This window comes from Sardina pilchardus, chromosome 6 (genome assembly GCF_963854185.1).
Source record: "Sardina pilchardus chromosome 6, fSarPil1.1, whole genome shotgun sequence".
Taxonomy (NCBI): Eukaryota; Metazoa; Chordata; class Actinopteri; order Clupeiformes; family Clupeidae; genus Sardina; species Sardina pilchardus.
The window spans coordinates 27,972,949-27,992,360 of NC_084999.1; the positions used below are offsets into that span (position 1 = coordinate 27,972,949).

The 19,412-nt window shown below is 43.0% G+C and overlaps 3 protein-coding genes across 3 annotated transcripts; 1 reads left to right on the plus strand and 2 right to left on the minus strand.

Moving 5' to 3' along the window:
- Nucleotides 1-611: 611 nt before the first annotated feature.
- rab42b (RAB42, member RAS oncogene family) lies at nt 612-3,786 on the plus strand. The gene is made up of 2 exons (XM_062539278.1): nt 612-1,185; nt 2,119-3,786. Exons 1-2 carry the CDS (start codon nt 968-970, stop codon nt 2,555-2,557), a joined length of 657 nt encoding a protein of 218 aa, XP_062395262.1. The 5' UTR covers nt 612-967; the 3' UTR covers nt 2,558-3,786.
- Nucleotides 3,787-4,696: 910 nt separating this feature from the next.
- Nucleotides 4,697-7,259, minus strand: taf12 (TAF12 RNA polymerase II, TATA box binding protein (TBP)-associated factor). The gene is made up of 6 exons (XM_062537799.1): nt 7,140-7,259; nt 6,510-6,660; nt 6,255-6,332; nt 5,804-5,918; nt 5,361-5,449; nt 4,697-4,833 (listed from the first exon to the last, which is right to left on the minus strand). The coding sequence occupies exons 2-6, from the start codon at nt 6,588-6,590 to the stop codon at nt 4,798-4,800; spliced, it is 399 nt and encodes a 132-aa protein (XP_062393783.1). The 5' UTR covers nt 6,591-6,660; nt 7,140-7,259; the 3' UTR covers nt 4,697-4,797.
- Nucleotides 7,260-7,802: 543 nt separating this feature from the next.
- Nucleotides 7,803-19,195, minus strand: ctps1b (CTP synthase 1b). The gene is made up of 18 exons (XM_062539280.1): nt 19,125-19,195; nt 17,249-17,433; nt 16,529-16,699; nt 15,932-16,032; nt 15,654-15,770; nt 15,125-15,208; nt 14,337-14,417; nt 13,623-13,774; nt 12,776-12,908; nt 11,851-11,939; nt 11,207-11,301; nt 10,851-10,913; nt 10,606-10,649; nt 10,379-10,475; nt 10,154-10,209; nt 9,945-10,041; nt 8,899-9,043; nt 7,803-8,569 (listed from the first exon to the last, which is right to left on the minus strand). The coding sequence occupies exons 2-18, from the start codon at nt 17,412-17,414 to the stop codon at nt 8,497-8,499; spliced, it is 1,764 nt and encodes a 587-aa protein (XP_062395264.1). The 5' UTR covers nt 17,415-17,433; nt 19,125-19,195; the 3' UTR covers nt 7,803-8,496.
- Between the last annotated feature and the right edge of the window lie 217 nt (nt 19,196-19,412).

Consider the following 19,412-nt stretch of genomic DNA (forward strand, 5'->3'; position numbering starts at 1 on the left):
TGTGTGTGTGTGTGTGTGTGTGTGTGTGTGTGTGTGTGTGTGTGTGTGTGTGTGTGTCTGGGGGGTGGGTAAGAACAATGCAGCTGAACCAATTCCATACATCCCCACCTGATAATCATCACAGTTTACAATCAAGCTGAAGATGAATGAAGGTTCACCCATAAGTGATGCAGCCCACCCTGAGCAAATAGCATAGAGAGTGGCCGAGGAACTCTAGTGGACCTCTGGCCTGTGGTGTTTGCTTCCCTTCTTTGTGTCTGGCTGTGTGCGGCACGCCCAGAGTGCACCGGGCGGAAGGCCCAGTGAAGGGCCAGTGAAGGCCCAGTGAAGGGCCTGCGGGAGTGACACTCAGGCATCAGGGAGTCCATCTCCCACTCCTCAGCTGGGAGTCCGCTGCCGCCGCGGCTGCACAACAGGAAATGCCGGACTTGCCTTGATAGGACACAGACCTCGCGTGCACACTACGGCGCACAGCCCTCTCGGCAAGCACCAAGCGCCAGCCCTCCTCTCTCTCTCTCTCTCTCTCTCTCTCTCTCTCTGCTCAGTACACTCCTCCCTCTGACTCACTAAAAGCTCCTCCTTTTTTCAAGTAGCAACAGGCAAAGTTGAGGCAGGGAGGGGAGGGAAAAGAGAGAAGAATTAACTTTCAGACTTCCCACCCTGATCTGAGACTGAAAGCGACGAGTGTAGTTGCAGCGGCTGCGCTCGGGGAGCTAAAAGGAACTGAGACCAGCGCTGAAATAATCGTTATGCTCCACATTCGCTGTGGGCTGCCACTATTATCACAACTATCTCCACTGAGCATCTGAGAACAGAGCAAACAACGGGCTGCCAATGTCCAGCCACTGAGGGACGCAGCTGGGTGAGACTCACATCCTTTTCCTCCCTGGGAGGCAAAAGACCACCAGCCGTCCAGTGTCCAGTCTTCCGCTTTGCTTCTGCGGTCATTTGGGGCGACACCGGTGCCATGGACCTGACCCTGTGGCAGTACCAGTTCCGCATCATCATGCTGGGCGACTCGACGGTGGGCAAGTCGTCCATGCTGAAGCGCTACACTGAGGACCTGTTCATGGAGTGCCTGAACCAGACCGTCGGAGTGGACTTCTACGTGCACTTCCTGGAGGTGGAGCCCAACGTGAGGGTCAAGCTGCAGTTCTGGGACACGGCGGGCCAGGAGAGGTTCAGGTGAGGGTGACCATGTGCGCGTGTGTGTGTGTGTGTGTGTGTGTGTTTGTGTGTGATGCTGAGAATCACCTGCTGGATCACAAATTCATGCAAAGAACAGCGTGCTCATTCACTTGGAGAGGACACGTTACCTTTTCGAAAGAGGAAACTTTTTTAACATTTGCATTTGTGAAGCAATATTTGCATGAACAGTTGAAGCGAGCATGTGAATGGTGAATGGCGAATAGTCCTACGGTCAGTCCTCCTTTGGTCACATGTTGGTTGCCTAAACTAAACATCAATGATGTGCCAGGATGTTGTGAAAGGATACTTTCTCAAGAAAGCAATCATGAAGTGCTTGCTGTTTCTTGCAGCTCTGTTCTTCTGAGAAATAGTTATATCTCGTACAACTGTTTCTTTGAGCAGTGCATTTGCACCTACTATTATACAATGAGGCCATTCTAGAGAGAACCCGTTTGGAACCTATCTGATCCGATCTGATCATGTAAGAACATGTGAACTGGCTACACTATAAGCACACACTCATACAGTTTGACATGTAGTTACCCTACACACACTCATTTCTTTGTACCCTGTGGGCATAGCTGTTACTGAACGCTAACACTGCATTTAAAGGGGGTGTGCACAAGACATCCAAAGCGTGTCAACTTTAAAAGTAACACAAAATCCCTAACGGCACTTATAAACAATAGACACAAGGATTAACAAATTTCTTCAGCTATGAGGTTTATACAGGGGGCATATTAACGGTTAATATGCATGGTATTGCTTAGCAATATGTGGCTTTGTTTCTTGTAACCTTCACTGTCCTGCGGCTAATACACAATGCGGCTCATACACAGGAAATTACTGTAAGCAACGTAGTCTAGGCCCTCACATTGCAAGAAATTGATGACACAGAATGATGCATCATAAAATCTCTCTCTCTGACAGGTCAGTGACGCGGTCCTACTACCGTAACTCTGTGGGCGGACTGCTCGTCTTTGACCTGGGGAACCGGACGTCGTTCGAGCACCTGGAGGAGTGGCACCAGGAGGTGCTGGAGCACGTGCAGCCTCACGGCGTGCTCTTCGTGCTGGTGGGCCACAAGAGCGACCGCGAGGAGGCGGGCGAGCGCGCCGTCACCCGGGACGAGGCCGAGAGGCTGGCGGGCCGCCTGGGCATGCCCTACGTGGAGGCGTCGTCCAAGACGGGCGAGAACGTGACGCCGGCCTTCGAGCTGCTGACGCGCCGCATCTACCAGGGCCTGCTCAGCGGAGAGGTGCAGCTCCGAGACGGCTGGGACGGCGTCAAGAGCTCGGAGCCTCGCCGGCCCTCACAGCTGTCTCCCACGGGGGAGCCCGCGAAAGAGGACAGGAAGTGCGCCTGCTAAAGATACGCAACCGGCCACAGCGGCAGATAGCGCCAGAGAGGGTTAAAGCGGAGCAAGAGGCGCAAACGTTCCACCATTTCCGCATTGTGTGTTCGCAAAGGGGCGGGGGGCCAAATCCCCCTTTAAGCAGACATAGAAAGTGACGTTACATTTTAACTGAACTGCTTGCCAATCTGACAGAGATCGATATCTCACTATAACTTCTTTGCGTCACGCCTCTTTAAGCAGACAGGAACTGTTTGAATTTTGCTAGAGATGCATTATGTTGCTCTATTTTGTCATTAATGAAGTATCTTTGATGTCGCCAATCAAAGTGTATCTCAAGGAATGTTGAACTTACATAGAATATGAACAACTTTAGACAGCAAAATACTGTTCTGTGGCAGAGCTTCAGAGCTCAAATTAGAGAAAGTAGGACGATGCCTCGATGACGTGCTTGTGGGTGACAAAAATAGACCTACATCACATTTGTGTTGACATTTTTACTTTTTGTTTATTTATGGAAAACAAAAATCAAACACAGGTTATATTGAAAACTTGTGATACAAGGTCAAAAAAAAAGAAATAAATCAAACATCCAAACAAATTCTTCCCACCCTACCCTATCACCCCCTCACACTCACACGCACGCACACACACACACACTCAAAGGGGGAAAAAAAAAAACATCCACCGGTGATAAAGACCAAACTTCCTTCTCTGCCTTTTCAAAGATCCTTTCCTCTTGGACCAAGACAAATCAAAATGACCAACACTCAATTCATAATATTCGGTCTTCTCCAGGAAAAAAAAAAAGAGTTGACAAACATCATTTCCTGTGTACAAAGAAAACCTTTGCTATACACCAGGGGTGAAAAAGCACCAAATAATAATAATAAATCATAAATCATAAATCATGTCAGGTTGAGTCTCTCTGCTTGTGGGGCTGAGGGTACAGTATCACTTCAGAATTGGAAGAAAAAAATAATATTCTACCACGTTGAACAACTCTAAGACACAGGACTGCAATCACATGCCAACTCTTAAGAGAAACTTAAAGCTGAAACTTGACAAAAATCTACCTAGCTAGTTAATTGTGAGTAGGTACAGGTGTCTATTTTACATGGTGACAAGCTGAAAGAGACTCGCGTATAAAGCCTAGAAAAACCTTAGTCACCTCTCAGGAGTATTCTTACAAAGTATTGAACCAAACCAGTATATATATATATATATATATATATATATATATATATCTATATATATATATATATATATATATATATATATATATATATATATATATATATATAACAGAAAATGAGTGAGATGATTTCCAGGCAACAGGACACTAACTAAATACTGAAAAGTGAAGTAGGATGGTAGAGGAGGGGAGAATGCGAGACAGGTCAAACATTCATGAAGCCACCATGAAGCTTGGCATTACGTTTCACATTGACTGCATTTATTTGCTTGTGTCTGAGTATATATGCATGCGTGTGTGCATAAACATATATCCGTACAGATTGTTATCTATGCGCTTGCGTGTATTATTACGAAGACCTGATTTTCAACGATGAGGGCAGTTTAGTTGTGTGGATAGTTACGGTAAGTAGATAAGCTGTTAATTAGCTTTCTGTCCACGGGAGCATCTCTGCTCCTCCGGTTCTAACATGTTATGGCCACTGATCACTGCTGGGGACATTTCAACATACACTGCAGGTGTGCTCACATCCACACATCCTAATGGCAATATTTTTCTGCGTCAGCTGGAATGGATGATTTGTCGGCACACACTACATGGCGATGGATGAGCTGAGACCATTAGAAAGGTACGGCTAACAAAACAGGTTTTCTGCTGAATGCCCTGTAAATGTGAGCACACCTTGTGTTTTTTTTCCGGCGAGCAGAGGACGAGAGACGACCCGCTCGCTTGGAAGCGCTTATGCAGCAGCAATGAAGACAATCACAAACACATGACACAGAAAAACGTTGGAAAAGATTATGACAATGATGAATCACTGGTAGACACATCACTCTTAACTTTTTGTTTCCAGAAATACCTATTGAGTAAGCATCTGCTGCAGGAGATGCTGCGCACACACACCCTGACCCCCCCCCCCCCCCCCCCCCCCCCCCCCCTGACCTCCCAACAACCCCCCCACCCTTAACCCAATAGTTTTGTCAATCCAAACCCTACGATACCCCAAGAGAAAGCAGAAACGTTTGAAAAAAGGATTTTGTCATACGGGCGCTGGGTCTTGCTACTTTTTGGTCGTTTTGCGGATCAGTGCCATTCTCTGAAATTAGACAAGAGGGATAGAGGAGAACATATGTAAATTAATGATGGAAATTACAGTTACGAGAATCCCTAACAGCTTGATCTTTAAATTTAATTAGGCATAGACAAATATATTGGCTAACTGGCATAAGCCTATCGGTAAATAATATGACCATATTGGTAGTGTCTGATGTTCTTTTATAATGAATATTCATATGTCCCTGGTACTAAAGGGTATAGTTCACAACAAAAATTAAACATATTGTAAACAAACAATATCGGTACTAGCATTGGTTATCAGCCCAATTGTTAAACATCAGAATCGGCTCACAATTTCACAATTGGCGCATCCCTAAGCTCACAGCTATTCAGTGACACCTGCATTTAAGTTTTCCTAATGACAATATCTACTACCATAAAACCATAGAGGTGCATACTGTAATATAAACACACACTACACTTGGAATGATTCATCAGACTCAAATAGCTTCAGCAGTACAATGCCATCAGCTTTGATATAAAAGGACATTATGTCCAATATCTGACCTGTTTGTGGGCTTCTGTGGTGCAAGCCTTCTTATACGGGCGGATCTCATCGGAGCCAAAGCCTGGGATCCACATGTTCCACTGGCGTTCTACAAACACACACACACACACACACACACACACAAATATTAACCAGTCAGTCCATACTGCTTTACACATTCTGTTTGACATGACGCAGACACAAGCACTTAGGCAAATGCACACATGAAAAACACTTTCAGTAGTAGGCATTGCATGAATTCTTCAATATCACAAATAATAGGGGAAAGCAAGATTATTCCAGGGTACACAATTCTGGTAGAATATCGAAACAACACATGGAATACATGGGAAGTAAACCCCTGCAGGATGTCGTTATAATAGAAACGGCATCAATAGTAAAGGGTGATCGGTCATCAAAATTCCATCCAGTCAACAGAGTGAAAGTAAAAGCAGGTACTGACCAAGGTGTAGCTGGACGTCCTTCACTTCCAGGGTGCTGGACTTCCTATGGCGAGCCAACTGACAGGCAGCAGTCACCACGCTCTCAATGAAGTCGTCAGCGATCTGCAGCAACATCTGCACAGCACAGAAGAGCCAGTTAAATATATCAGACACTCAATCTGAAAGCCCTTTATAACTTTGTTGCTATAAGAAACCATTGTCATAGAAGTCCATGGGATAATTCAAAAGTCAGTTTTGTAATCCCAGGATTGTGGGGAAATCACTACGTTTTTTGCATGTGACAACTACCATTTTTTTTACCAACATCGGTGGATCAGTTTGAGAAAAATAAGTAAAGTCAAGTCCATGAAGTTTTGCATCAAAAAGTAAAGTGTGGCACAATGACTATATTCAGAGTAATACAGAGTTGAATACAGGTTGGCAAGATATAAATGCCAAAGAGACACCCACCTCCTCCACATCCTCATCAAGCTGCTCATTTGGGTCAATTTCCCGGACCAGATCCTGAAGCTTCTTCTTACTCAGGACCTAAAAATCACCATTGAAGCGTAAATAACTGATCAACAAATGCATCAGCAAGACGAATTCAAGGTTTTGTTTAGTCTGACAGCTTTCTCTACCTGTGACCATCAATACAACAGCTAGAACGACCATGTGTTGCTGTCTTTCAAAGCATTACAGAGGTTGGACATTACAGTGGTTTACCTGACTTCCCTCCGGACTAAGTCTTCCAGCGGGTCCAGGAGTTCCCAGGACCTTCCCAGGTGCGTTGGCATTGTTTGCCATGCTGGTGGCAACTGCTGGTGTCGTGTCTGTTCAACGCAATCTTAAAAAGGTAGCTACTACGCTGAAAAACCTTTCAAAACAAACAGGAACAGCCCATAATTAATTTGCATTCAGGCATATCTGAATGTATCTAGTTAACAATTATGTCTTAAAATGCCATGAAGATAAGACAAAACTGCCATGACAATTTGTAACATTAGCTTCAGAGAGTAACAGTCAAGCTTGATAACGTTAACTGTTAGGTAACAGCATTTCTATGGCTAACTAGCTTGATTGCTAACAACAATGTCAGTCTATTCTGCAAAATTATAAACGAGTGCACAAAAAATAGTGAACTATTCATTCACGTAAAAATAATGTTTCCTATATATGACGTGATGCAATCTATGCCCTGGAAATCGTTAAAAAGAATGCGGTTTGCCTATTTATCTGAATAGCTCAATGCTAGAAAGCCTGCTTAGCTAATTGTTGACGTCCTAACGTCCGGTAGTGCGGTCATATTGTCAGGACTATTTGTTAATAATTTCACAATAAAATATATGTACTTACTTGATTAACTATAAAATATACTATCTCCCCATTTTCTGGTGTATTCGAGTACTTAGCGGCGTGTATGATCGAGGAAAAACAGCAGCTCCTACAGTCCGCGTCCCTGGTCGTTCAGTATTACTTCCGGATTACAGGTCACAATGAGACCAATCTATCAAAATAAAAGCGAATGAAAGCCGTAGTATTTCTCAATTTTGGAAATGCTTATCTTTAAACTGGTTAAACTCGCGTACCCAAGTTAAAAACAGAAATCAGTAGTGCTCAAAACTGTGAACTGTTACTTTCAATTGTTATTTTCAATTAACGCATGGAATTCATTTAAACAAAATTATGTAAACAAAGCCAAACAGTTTTGGATTCGTGTGATCTATGTTGTAATACTCCTTGCCTGTTGGTGATAACATTAAGTAGAATTCTTTTGGCTTTGCACACCCATGACATTCTCTCAATCAACCTCGGGTAGGTAATTTGAACAAAGTAGCAGCTAGTCACTTCCATTTTCCAGGTGTAAGGAGGCTGAACAGCAGCTACATAATTAAAGATATTAAAATTGAATGAACACATTCAATAGGCCTATGTCATCATTTTGATGTGTTCAATGTGTCGTCAAAAACAGGACGGAGTAGTTTCCCTCGCACGCACGCACACACACACACCTCTGTTTATTTATTTATTTATTTATATTTCATGATCCATGTAATGCAAAGGCAACAACTGGCAAATAGCATGTGGATTCAAGGAAAAAGCCCCAAGAATCTATTTACATATGGACAAGTTGCAATGCAACTGCAGTGGTAACCTTCCAACATAAAAGATGTAGGTAAAAACAACAAGCATCACATTTTATAATTTCCCCACACTTCTAGACAAAAGGCAAAGGACGAAACTGATATGATTAAATATCAATGGCAGGATGTAACAGTTTAAAACCATTTACAACACAAACGTCAAATACATGATGTACATGCTTTGTCAACATATTATATTACAATCACACTTAACCAACAAATGCATACAAAAAAGAATAATTTTACCCTGTAGTGACTGCAAAGACTTATTTAATTTTAAATTAATGTGTTCAATGTTTTTAATCAATGTGCTACACAGTCCAATAGTAAATCAAGTTTATGCTCATGTTTTCCCAAGTTCATATTTTCCCTAAAAAAGTTCCTAAAGTGATGCAAAAGGTCTGCAGTTCATGGTCTCCCTTAAAAGTTCCTAAAGTGACACAAGCTGACAGCTGTGGCGAGAACAGCTGCAGCAGAGGGGAGGAAGACAGTCTTCAGCTCTCATCAAATGACCAAGTCACAGTGCGGAGTCCTGGAGATGGCTGTTTGGTAATTTCGCCTGCTCAGGCTTACGAGGTGAACCTGAGCTCAGAGATCTCCGAGTCTGGCGAACTGCTGCCACTGCGATCACTGTACGTGTCCCTGAGAAGACAACAGGAATCAGAAATCAGGAAAACAGAATGTTCTTTACATACTTCCAACCACTAATTCCAGTAACTAATTACTAATTCCAATAATTACTACTGAGAGTGCATTATCAATGGTGGCCTTTCAGACACTGTCATCTTTGGATAGTGTACAATTCTTGCTTACTTGTCCCAAAAACCACACAACACAACCCCACTCATTCAACACACCGCTAAAAACCACCTGGAGTTTGGAGAACTGCTTTGACATTTACAATATACCTTTTACACGGAGGCAGGCTAGAGGACACGGAGGAAATATTTTGGGGAGGGCCACTAACTCACCTTGGAGACAGACGGCATCCCTTCTGCAGGTAGCTCTGCAGTTTCCCCGCGGCAGCCAGGAGCAGGCCAAAGTACGGGGGCGAAGGCTTGATGGGACGGGACGTGAACTCTGGATGGTACTGCACTCCCACGAAGTAGGCGTGGTCTGAGCAGCAGAGCAAAATAGATGGTCAGTAGCAGCCTCATTAAGAATGTGGTCCAAATCAGATCAGAAAAACATTTGGGTTTGGGTGTCAAAAAGGCTGTCAGAAAAGAAACTGTAATGTGCAGGCAAAAACAGGAATTCAGCGACACTTCCTCTGTAATCTGAACAAAGCCAGAGGAAGTAAAAGAAATAGACAGAGCCACTCCACAGGACTTGAATGGAGAGAAGTGGCGGTGATTTTACCAATCTAATGAAACATCACTAACTAACTCATATAGTCTTTTCCCCAAATTCCCTATGAGTTTCTCAGTCAAAAATACGCTTGTTTTTCTCCTGTTCGATAGAAACTCACAGGTTCATGACGTAATTTTTAATGTAATCTACATTTGCATATCACTTCACTGGTTTAAAACTTTGTTCTGATGGATTAAACACCTCGTCTAGTTTTTCAACGGCAAATAATGGTGTGTTAGTTCATTCTTGATTAATGGCGTGTTAGTTCATTCTTGATTGACTTTAACAAAATAACGTGAGTAGTGGTGAGTAGAGGGGTAGTGGAGCCAGTCATACAGTGTTTCTCTGAAAAATAACAATGGTCATATTAAGGTCTTCAGATGTAAAGTTATTTGATGTTAAAAACACTAAAATGAATGGGGGTCAATGGAACGTAAACTCTAGGTGACTTCTTGTTGGCCTCAGACCCTCTCTAAGGTGGTATGCTTTCCGAACGTTAGGCCCCTCTGGGTTTAAAACGTTTGCCTACCTACACTCTTGGACAAGGGGCCCCTCTGGGTTTAAAACATTCGCCAACACTCTTGGACAAGGCCCCTCTAGGTTTAAAACGTTGCCAACACTCTTGGACAAGGCCCTTCTGGGTTTAAAAGAGCCAGTAGTCTCTCACCTTCTAGCTCAATCACCTCCATTCTTTCACCCTCCACATCTTGCCCAACAAAATGCAGTCCTCTGTCCTCAAAGTGATGCTTCAGGTCTGGATTGACCTACAGGGGACAATTCCATCAATGACAAGACAGAACTAACAGATAACTAACATACATCAAGCAACACCCCCCCCCCCCCCCCCCCCCCCACACACACACACAGAAAACATACCTCAAAGCGATGTCTATGCCTTTCATCAACATAGTCTGCATCTCCATATAGCTTTCCTGGAAAGTAATAAAGCACCTATCACCTAACTGGGCCTCTATATTAGTCAAGATCAAGATGAATATCATTATTAATCATGACTAACACTTGTAGTATAGCAGGTGTGTTAATAATATAGTAGTAAGAGTAACAAATAATAAGTTGTTTGTATGTGTAGCGGGTCCTCACTTAAAACGCTGGTGTTGGATTTGAAGATGGTTCTCCTCTTGCCCAACCTCATGGTCCCGCCCATCTGGCCAGGGTTGTGCTCTGGCATGTCAATCACCTGCAACCCATTGGACATGCACACTCTTGTTGGGTTGGACTAACACAGCAGCACTGCACTGCTTCACAATGTTTGAGACAGACACACAGCTATGAGCTGTAGATCAATAAATAAAAAACACATTGCCTACCACCGGATGTTTGCTGTCTGGGTCAAATTCTGTGGAGTTGGCATCTGTCAAGAGAAAGGACATCATCAACAACAACAACAACAAAAAAGAGTCAGAGTCAGTTCATACAGTACCACATGTCAGCACATGTATTACACTAATAATAATAACAACAACCGTTAATCGTGTAAGACCTGCACTCAGTGATGTAACCTTTCTCTTGCGCCATGGCCAAGTGGAGCTCCGCGTTGCTCAAGCAGACTCACCTTGCCAGCCAAGAACATTCCTGGCAAACTCGCACACGGCCAACTGCATGCCCAAGCAAACCCCTGAGGATGGAGGAGAAGAAACACAGCACACGGATGCCTCATGACACTCCTCACTCAACAGAGCCTACTCCAGGATACATTTCTTCTGCATTAAAAAAACATATTACATTACAGTTATTGTTACAATAAAAAAAAATATCTCCGTTGCAATAAAAAATAATCTCTGCTACAAAGAAGTTGCTGCACCATACAGCATGCTTTTACCGTATTTAAAGTTACAAAAAAAAAGAAAAAAGAAAACAGCGATAGGCTTGTTCAAGCAAAAGGAGTAGTTACACGGCCGACTTCTTTACCTAAAAAGGGCTTTTTCTGTTTTCTTGCCCAGCTGATGGCTTGCACCTTTCCCTCTGTTCCACGCACACCAAACCCACCCGGCACTAGGACCCCGCTGTGGGAGAGAGGAGAGGAGGCAGGACTCACAACCAGGCCTGGAATCTCATCGTTTTAGGGGCAAGGCCACTTGGCCTTTGATTGGGCATATTCTTTAGAGGTTTTGATCTTTGAAGGTTATTCATTCCTGCATTTTAAACACATTAAGACACTGCATAGTAATAATAATAATAAAGAAAGACTGTATTCTCTCTCCTGATAATTGAACACACAATTAAAAAGTGTTCTAGTATTTTCAGTTTGTGCATTCTTAGGTAAATAATGGAAACATGGAAAAGGCAAGAAATGTAATTGAGAACATCTAGAGAACATCCTAGATTCTGCTCTACCCTCCACATCAACCTCAAACACATACACACAAACAGTCACTCTTACTTGGGGAATCTCAGAGATGGTTATGTAATATCAACACAGTTGATTGTATATTGCTGCAAGTGGTACAGCAAAAATATACAATTACACACACACACACACACACACACACACACACGTTATTCTCTCTCTCTCTCTTACACTCATACACACATACACACACACACACACTCACTCTGCACTGCAGAGTTTCTGCCATGCCTCATGGTATTTCACCGGCTCCTCCTGTAGTTTTGTGGCCTCCAGGTCCGCAGAGTCGATGTACTAGGAGAACAGAGAGAGGGAGGGAGGGAGGGAGGGAAGGAGAGAGAGTTAATTAAGCATGCCCTATGGTTGGCACTCCTGTTGCTAGCTTTTGTAACACATTGGCTAGGCATCGGTAAGCAGCACTTACAACATGCTGTGAAGTCTATGTAGACTGTACACTTCTGAGCGCAAATAATATCCACAATCTGCATGCTAAAATTATAGGACACAGTGACTTTTCCTCAATTTTCTCCCCCTCAAGACCAGACGCTTTTTACAAAATTGGTCCTGGTCTAATGGAAAAATAACCCAACAGAGAAATATGGTAACATGGCGCCCCGGAGACTTCAACAAAAAAATTACACCAGGCCAAATCCAGGATGACCACAACTGTATTGCCCTATATTTGGCCAATACCTTCTTACCTGCTATTACCACTCAAGTCAGTTAGTCCCAACAGTTGTATAACGGCTGGATAGGTGTGCACCTATTTCTATGGCCCAGTAGCTGTGTAACACGATATCCTAACCGGACGCAATGGGAGCGAACATTAGCAATAAAATCTTTTTAATTACATTGTTTTCAATTGGAGTGTCCTGACTGCAAGTGACATGAACAGCGCAATGCAAGGCGACATTTTGAGGAAACTTTTGTCGGACGCCCGGTTTCTATTTTCTTTCTGACGCTCGTTTTGCCGTGCTATTTTGAATGAGAAATATGGCGTAATAGAAGGGCATATTTAACGGATTCAGTGTAGACAGATTAACATTAACAGTTGCTTGCTCTGATCCTGTTAGGACATGGCGTAAGTTACTCCATACAGTGGAGGCCCCAAAGAGAGTAGGCTGGATTACCTTGACCTCCAGCTTGTGGCTGATGGCAAGAGCAGAGTGCTCCAGGGCTTTGATGACGGAGGCGTAGGAGTCGGAGAACTTGGTGTACTTCCCCACCAGGGCGATGGAGCAGTGCTCCAGGAGGCGGTCGGACCTGTGAGGCGCGCACACACATACACACACACACACACGCACACGCACACGCAGGGTGACTGACGATGATTGTGTAGTTCTACTGATAATGTTTTTTGTTTTTTTAACTGTTATACCACTGTCACCATGACAACATTTTATAATGGGATATGGAGATAAGGCTCTCTCAGAACCCTACTGATTGTGCAACAATAGCTTGTGTCTGAATTAACATCATGAAAATGAGTTTGGCATTGTGGTCAGACTGATTCTCCTTTGAATTTACATGGAAAGCACCAAAACAGACTCAGTGCTTTCATTGCTAAGCCATGTGAATATATATGCCATAATGTCCATGTAAACACACATAGAAATGACTTGCTTACTGATTCATGCCTGCTACATAGAATAGAAGCATAGAAGTTAGACTGCACCTAGGTGCTAATACAGGACTTTCATTCACCTAAGGCTAGTTTTCTTGTCTCATCAACCCCATGATGTATTGTTATGTGCGTTGATCTATTTTTAGTAATTCCGACACAGGCTATTAACTGACTTAATTAACAACTAAGAAGCCTATTCACTGAACATTCGAGGGAAACTCTTTCCCACCCCTTGCATCAGACACATTGTCATCAGACCAGTTCCGTTAGCAGTGCAGGTTGTAGGCACCAGGGTAGGACTGCCTCTTTGTTTTTTCCATCGCAACCAAAACCGAACAGGTGAGATGTCTCACCTGTCGGACATCTCCTTCCACTTGGTGAGCATCCGGCGCGGCCTCATGTCCACGTGCAGGTTGAGGCGCGTGCAGAAGTAGCCCATGACGCCCTGCTCCTCCAGCAGCAAGGGCACCCTGTAGATGGACGACACGTCGTGCACACAGATCACCTGCACCAGAGAGGAGCGAGAGATACAACAGTTCACTCTTCTTACACACTTTTCATCAAAATGATGTTTTCATTCAAAATGTATTCCAACAAAGCGGTATTTTCATTCAACAGTGAATGTGAATTCACATATTCATCTAGAAAGAGCAAAAAGTCCTCCGCGCTCCTGAAATCTCTATCTGGTGTGTTGACGGGAGAGGACAAACTGTAGTGAAAAACAAGGTTCCCCGGAGCAACTCAGATGTGAAGTTTTTAGATATTTATTTAAGGTGCCAACATTGTAGGACTAACGTTTCGACGTTGCCACGTCTTCATCAGACTTCATCAGACTTCATCATCAGTGTCCCCATTGGGCTGAGATATTAACGTTGCTACTATTTAAAGGAACACTATCAATCACTTCACTACTTAACGAGAGATTAGAAAATTAGGGTTAAAGTATATGGAGATCATAAGAAAGGGTTGTGTTTATAAATGAGCAAATCAGCTTAACACAGTGTGGTAATGGAGAGAATTACTGTGCCTTAATCTTCATTGTCTGATGGTGGCAAAGTGCAGGTTACCTGCTCTGGCTCCACGTGGCAGAACATGGAGATCTTCTCTTTGACAGCAGTGTCCAGCACTGTGGAGCAACGGCACACAATCTGCAGAGAGCACATTGGAGCAAATTACGTCGTACGAAATTGGCAAAAACATAATTCCTGTGGCAAAGACATTACTAACATTACTGTCATTAAAATAAGCATGTTCTCAAATTCTTACATACATAATAACAAGCAAGCGCGCGCGCACACATCCAAGTTCTGAAGACTGAGTGCGGCACGAACTGGGCATAAAATAAGTGAAAAAAGTGCTACACCATGAACTCCGAATGGGAATTTAATATGTGACATTGTCTGATGAAGACATTGCGTGATTAAATGGCTGACGCCCAAAACGTCACATATTGAGTTTCTATTTCTATTCTATTCTCATGGTACTTCTTGCGGATTGATATGAAAGATGTGAATCAAAAGCACAAAACCCTGTAGCCATTGACAGCGGTCATCATTATATACTTTGCTGTGGTAATTATATGGATTTAATAGACCTCCGAATGGTGGGCCCATTCATGTGCACTCTGAAGAGCCATGTAATAAAATAATACTAACACTAATACGGTACTAATACTATTACGACTACGACTGTACTACTACTAATAATAATATAACATAATAATAATATTTTTTTTATTTATTTTTTCAATTTCCCTGGTTCTGCTTATCGGTTCCGGCTCTATCTTATTGATTCCACTTCCGATATATTACTTCCCAACTCTAGGGTATGGTGAGGTGTGGGCTCAAGCATTTACCAGGTCGGGGGACAGGCCCAAGCCTCGAAGCTCCCGCACGCTGTTCTGGGTGGGCTTGCTCTTCTGCTCTCCAGTAGCACTAGGCTGGGGGCACACAACACACACACACACACACACACACACACACACACACACACACACACACACACACACCATCAACTCATGCTATCACTACCAAGACTGCGGTTTAAGATTACAAATAAGGAATGCATCTGATGTAGAGGAGAAACTTAAGCATATTCTTTCAGCTTTTTACATTTAATTACTTGTTTAATCACTTGGTATTTATTCTGGACATTATCAGCATATCCTTATCACGGCAAAAGCAACTGTTGCTCTGCACTTTGTCCTACCAATGAACACTAGCTCAGAGTTGGCACCTCGTTCTATGAGTCGACCAATGAGAGTCATGTACTGTATGAGTAATGCAGCATCCGGTAATGCAGCTCATGTGTGGAGAAGTGAGCTTGAGAGCCAACATGCGAGATGAGGCATGCTCAGGTGTGCTCAGGTGAGTTTGAGAGCCTACCTGTGGGACAAGGCTGACATGGATGTTGCAGAAGTTCTCCCTCTTGACTTTGAACTGGAACTGCCTGAAGGCTTCAATGAAAGGCATGCTCTCAATGTCTCCTACGGTCCCACCCAGCTGTGCCGAAATGAAACAATAGCATGTCACATTAAAAATCACTAATCACAGGTACATGCAGCTATACTATTACTGCTCCCTGTGTATCATAAATAAATATGCACTTTCTATAAGGAATATATACAGTACATATAATATCTATAGGCTTATATCATCCATACCTCAATGACACAGACTTGGGGCTCTACACCATCTTCATCCACAGATACTTTAGCTTGCTTCATGACCCACTCCTGAATGGCATCGGTGATGTGAGGCACCACTGCAGAGAGAGGAGGAGGAAGTTGCAATGCAAGATCAGGCTAGAAAATGAAATACAACCTACATACAGTATAAATACATGAATACAGAAATAAGGTGGCCTCATATCCATCCTGTGCAGGATGTGGTTTAACCACAACTGATTTAGAGCAAAAGGTTACAAGTTAATGCATGCCGTAATTTCCCAACTATTTTACTGTACATTGATTTTGCTACATTTCTTCAGCTATGAGGTTAATACATGAGGGCAGTTAATATAGCATTAATATGGTTTTGTTTCTTTGAACTTGCATAAAACTTTGATCTGCAGCTTATACACAATGTGGCTAATACACAGAAAATTACTGTGAATTCAAGGTAATTTTGGACTTTACACACGTAACTCTTATCACAGAGACATTTTCAAACGAACAAACATGATGTAGATAGCTTAGCATGGAGACTTTCGATTGTGAGGTGAAACATGCACATTATGTTTACACAAGCTATGTCTTTACCTTGGACGGTTTTCCCCAGATAATCCCCCCTTCTCTCTTTGTTAATGACAGACTGGTAGATCTTCCCCGTGGTGAGGTTGTTGTCTTTGGTGAGTCGGATGTCTAGAAAGCGCTCGTAGTTCCCCAAGTCTAGGTCCACTTCGCCACCATCGTCCAGTACAAACACTTCCCCTGAGATACAGAGAATCAAATGAGGAAACAACGCTAACCACAGGTAAGCCTGCTGCTTTGCATGACAACAACCACAAAGTGCCCAAAAGTTGCTCATAAAGGGTGCACTTTTAGAGCACCTAAAGTTCAGAAATGACCTCTATCTACAACACTCAAAAGTGCAGTTCATGATTCTACAGTAATCCAATACACTTTCGCTCCACATGGACTGTTGAGAGAGTGCAATTTTATACAAATAAAAAAATAAAGTGAAACAAACAATGTGCCCTGATCTGAGCCACATGGTACTGTAGGCTATTCCAGCTTGCTGAATTTCTACACTATAGCAGCATCTTCAGTAGCATAGGACAGGAGAATAGAATAGAATAATAGAATAGAATAGAATAGAATAGAATATATACTTTTTGGATCCCGTGAGGGAAATTAGTTTCTCTGCATTTAACCCAATTTAACCGAATTAGTGAACACACACAGCACACACACAGTGAGGTGAATCACACACTAACCAGCGAGAAGGAGCGAGAAGCAGGCAAAGTAAACTCAACTTACCATGCTCATAAGGGGAGAAGGTGCCAGCGTCGATATTGATGTAGGGGTCGATCTTAATAGCAGTGACACGAAGGCCACAGGATTTCAGAATGGTGCCTACACTACTGGCAATAATTCCTTTTCCGATGCCGGAGATGACACCACCCGTAACCAGTATGTACTTCATTGTGACCACTCAGACAACTCTGCAGGGGAAATCACACCAGTGGATTTATTCGTTTAGAAATAAACAATACAGATTGCAGAGTATTTGACCATGGTGGCTTTTGGCTGTACAGTACATGTAGCTTGTGCAATAGTCACAGCCGTGGCCTACTGGTCAGGGCTTCGTGCTTGTAACCGGAGGGTTGCCGGTTCGTTCCCCGACCAGCTCACGGCTGCACTGCCCTTGAGCAAGGCACCTTACCCCTCCCTGCTCCCCGATCACATACACACACACACACTTGAGTAAGGCACCTAACCCCTCACTGCTCCCCGATCACATACACACACACACACTTGAGTAAGGCACCTAACCCCGGAGCTCCCGGAGCGACGCTGTTGGGCAGGCAGCGCACTGCTCTGGGTTCATGTGTGCTTCACTGCGTGCTGTATGTGTTCACTAATTCACAAATTGGGATCAATGTAGAGACCAAATTTCCCTCACGGGATCAAAAAAATATATACTTATATACAAATCTAATGATTATTTTATCAGCTGGTAAATTAGCCTTCAGTTGATGATACACGATACACGTTTTTGGGCAATGTTACCATTGATATTATTGTTTTGCCATCAGTAGGACTAGGCACATTTTCATCAAATCAGAACGATCATAACACATGGAAATGGTTATGTGGTTGCCCAGCATTTATCATAGCCTACATACCGTCAGGCCAGAGCCCGTCTAACCCTTATTAATAGACATTCTCTGTTATGTCATAATAAACAAACAAACAATACGTCCCTAATGTATTTTCCGGGGCAACATTGAGCTAATGGTAGCTTGGGGACAAATTAAAATGCAAAATGCAAGTTTTAAAGTCGACATTTTGAGGATCACTAAGCCCAAGATCTGTTTATTGTCAATTCCTGACATTTGTGATTTTCAAGCAAGTCATAGAGCGATACGGTCTAAAATCTTTGTTTTCAACCGGAAACACTCTTTGAATGCGCCACAAGACTCCAAGCGCGCTGGTGACGTTTGTCAACACAGTTTCTGAACATTTGTGACCACAGGGTTGGCGGGTTTATGTATGCCAGCACATGTTCTGATGTCAATAACAGCATAAGGACCATACATTATCTAAAATCTGGTATCATACCAGCTAGTCATGTTCCACGTTATTATTATTAAACATTAAGGTCAAGGTTTGATTAAAATCATAAAATTGTAGGCAAAGGTAATTACACTTTTGGCGCGAAATGTGTTTTACACATGTGGTAAAAGGAACGTCTTAGCGTTATTTTTCATGTAGGATCGGTGTGACAAAAAATGGTGAGTATTTAGAGGAGTTCTCTAGTTAGGCTAATGTCTAGTTTCCTTCCTTCAAAGCTAATCAGAATCAGTGTTAGTTAAACTCCATAATCTCATAGCCTACTGGAACAAATGACGTTCAGATAACGTTAGCAAAATAAAGGTTTGGCTAGGCATCAGTATTATCTACGTTATATAAGACTGCTACAAACACCTGTTGAATTCAGAAACACGCCACTACGCAACGTGCTAATGTTACCGCGATGCAAGCCAAAGCACTGCGTGTCTGTCTCGGGTACATTTCTAGACTCTGCAGACTCCTGTCATATCACTTTAGGCCTACTGAATTGGAAGTCACTAATAATGACAAAGGTGTAAAGATAATATAGCACACTGACAGTACAAAACATGCGACTCACATGATATGACTGAGGACTCGATGCTTCTCCTGACCACACGTGGACGACAAGTCACACAATCATGGGCATCGCCAACGTCATTGCGCATATCGACGATCTATAGACGATGTGATTCACCTAACTGTGAGCTTCGCGTATCCTATCCACATTATGTAGCCTACTTTGCACAGCGCAAACCCTGCGAAATCCATGCTCCTTAAAGGTTTATCAGTCAGTCAACACAAACACAACCGGCAAGTGCCAGTGTCAAAGAGTTAAACTTCACCGTTGTTAATCACAAAATCGATA

Excerpts from the sequence above, each read along its gene's own strand:
- rab42b (XM_062539278.1), top strand. The coding sequence starts at position 968 with ATGGACCTGACCCTGTGGCAGTACCAGTTCCGCATCATCATGCTGGGC. Across the intron at positions 1,186-2,118 it reads GCGGGCCAGGAGAGGTTCAG|GTCAGTGACGCGGTCCTACT; the intron begins GTGAGGGTGACC and ends TCTCTCTGACAG.
- ctps1b (XM_062539280.1), bottom strand. The coding sequence starts at position 17,414 with ATGAAGTACATACTGGTTACGGGTGGTGTCATCTCCGGCATCGGAAAA. Across the intron at positions 15,209-15,653 it reads ATGTCAGCCTTGTCCCACAG|CCTAGTGCTACTGGAGAGCA; the intron begins GTAGGCTCTCAA and ends GTGTGCCCCCAG. Across the intron at positions 14,418-15,124 it reads TGGGCCTGTCCCCCGACCTG|ATTGTGTGCCGTTGCTCCAC; the intron begins GTAAATGCTTGA and ends TGCTCTCTGCAG.
- taf12 (XM_062537799.1), bottom strand. The coding sequence starts at position 6,590 with ATGGCAAACAATGCCAACGCACCTGGGAAGGTCCTGGGAACTCCTGGA. Across the intron at positions 5,450-5,803 it reads GGACGTCCAGCTACACCTTG|AACGCCAGTGGAACATGTGG; the intron begins GTCAGTACCTGC and ends GTGTGTTTGTAG. Across the intron at positions 4,834-5,360 it reads CCACAGAAGCCCACAAACAG|AGAATGGCACTGATCCGCAA; the intron begins GTCAGATATTGG and ends GTCTAATTTCAG.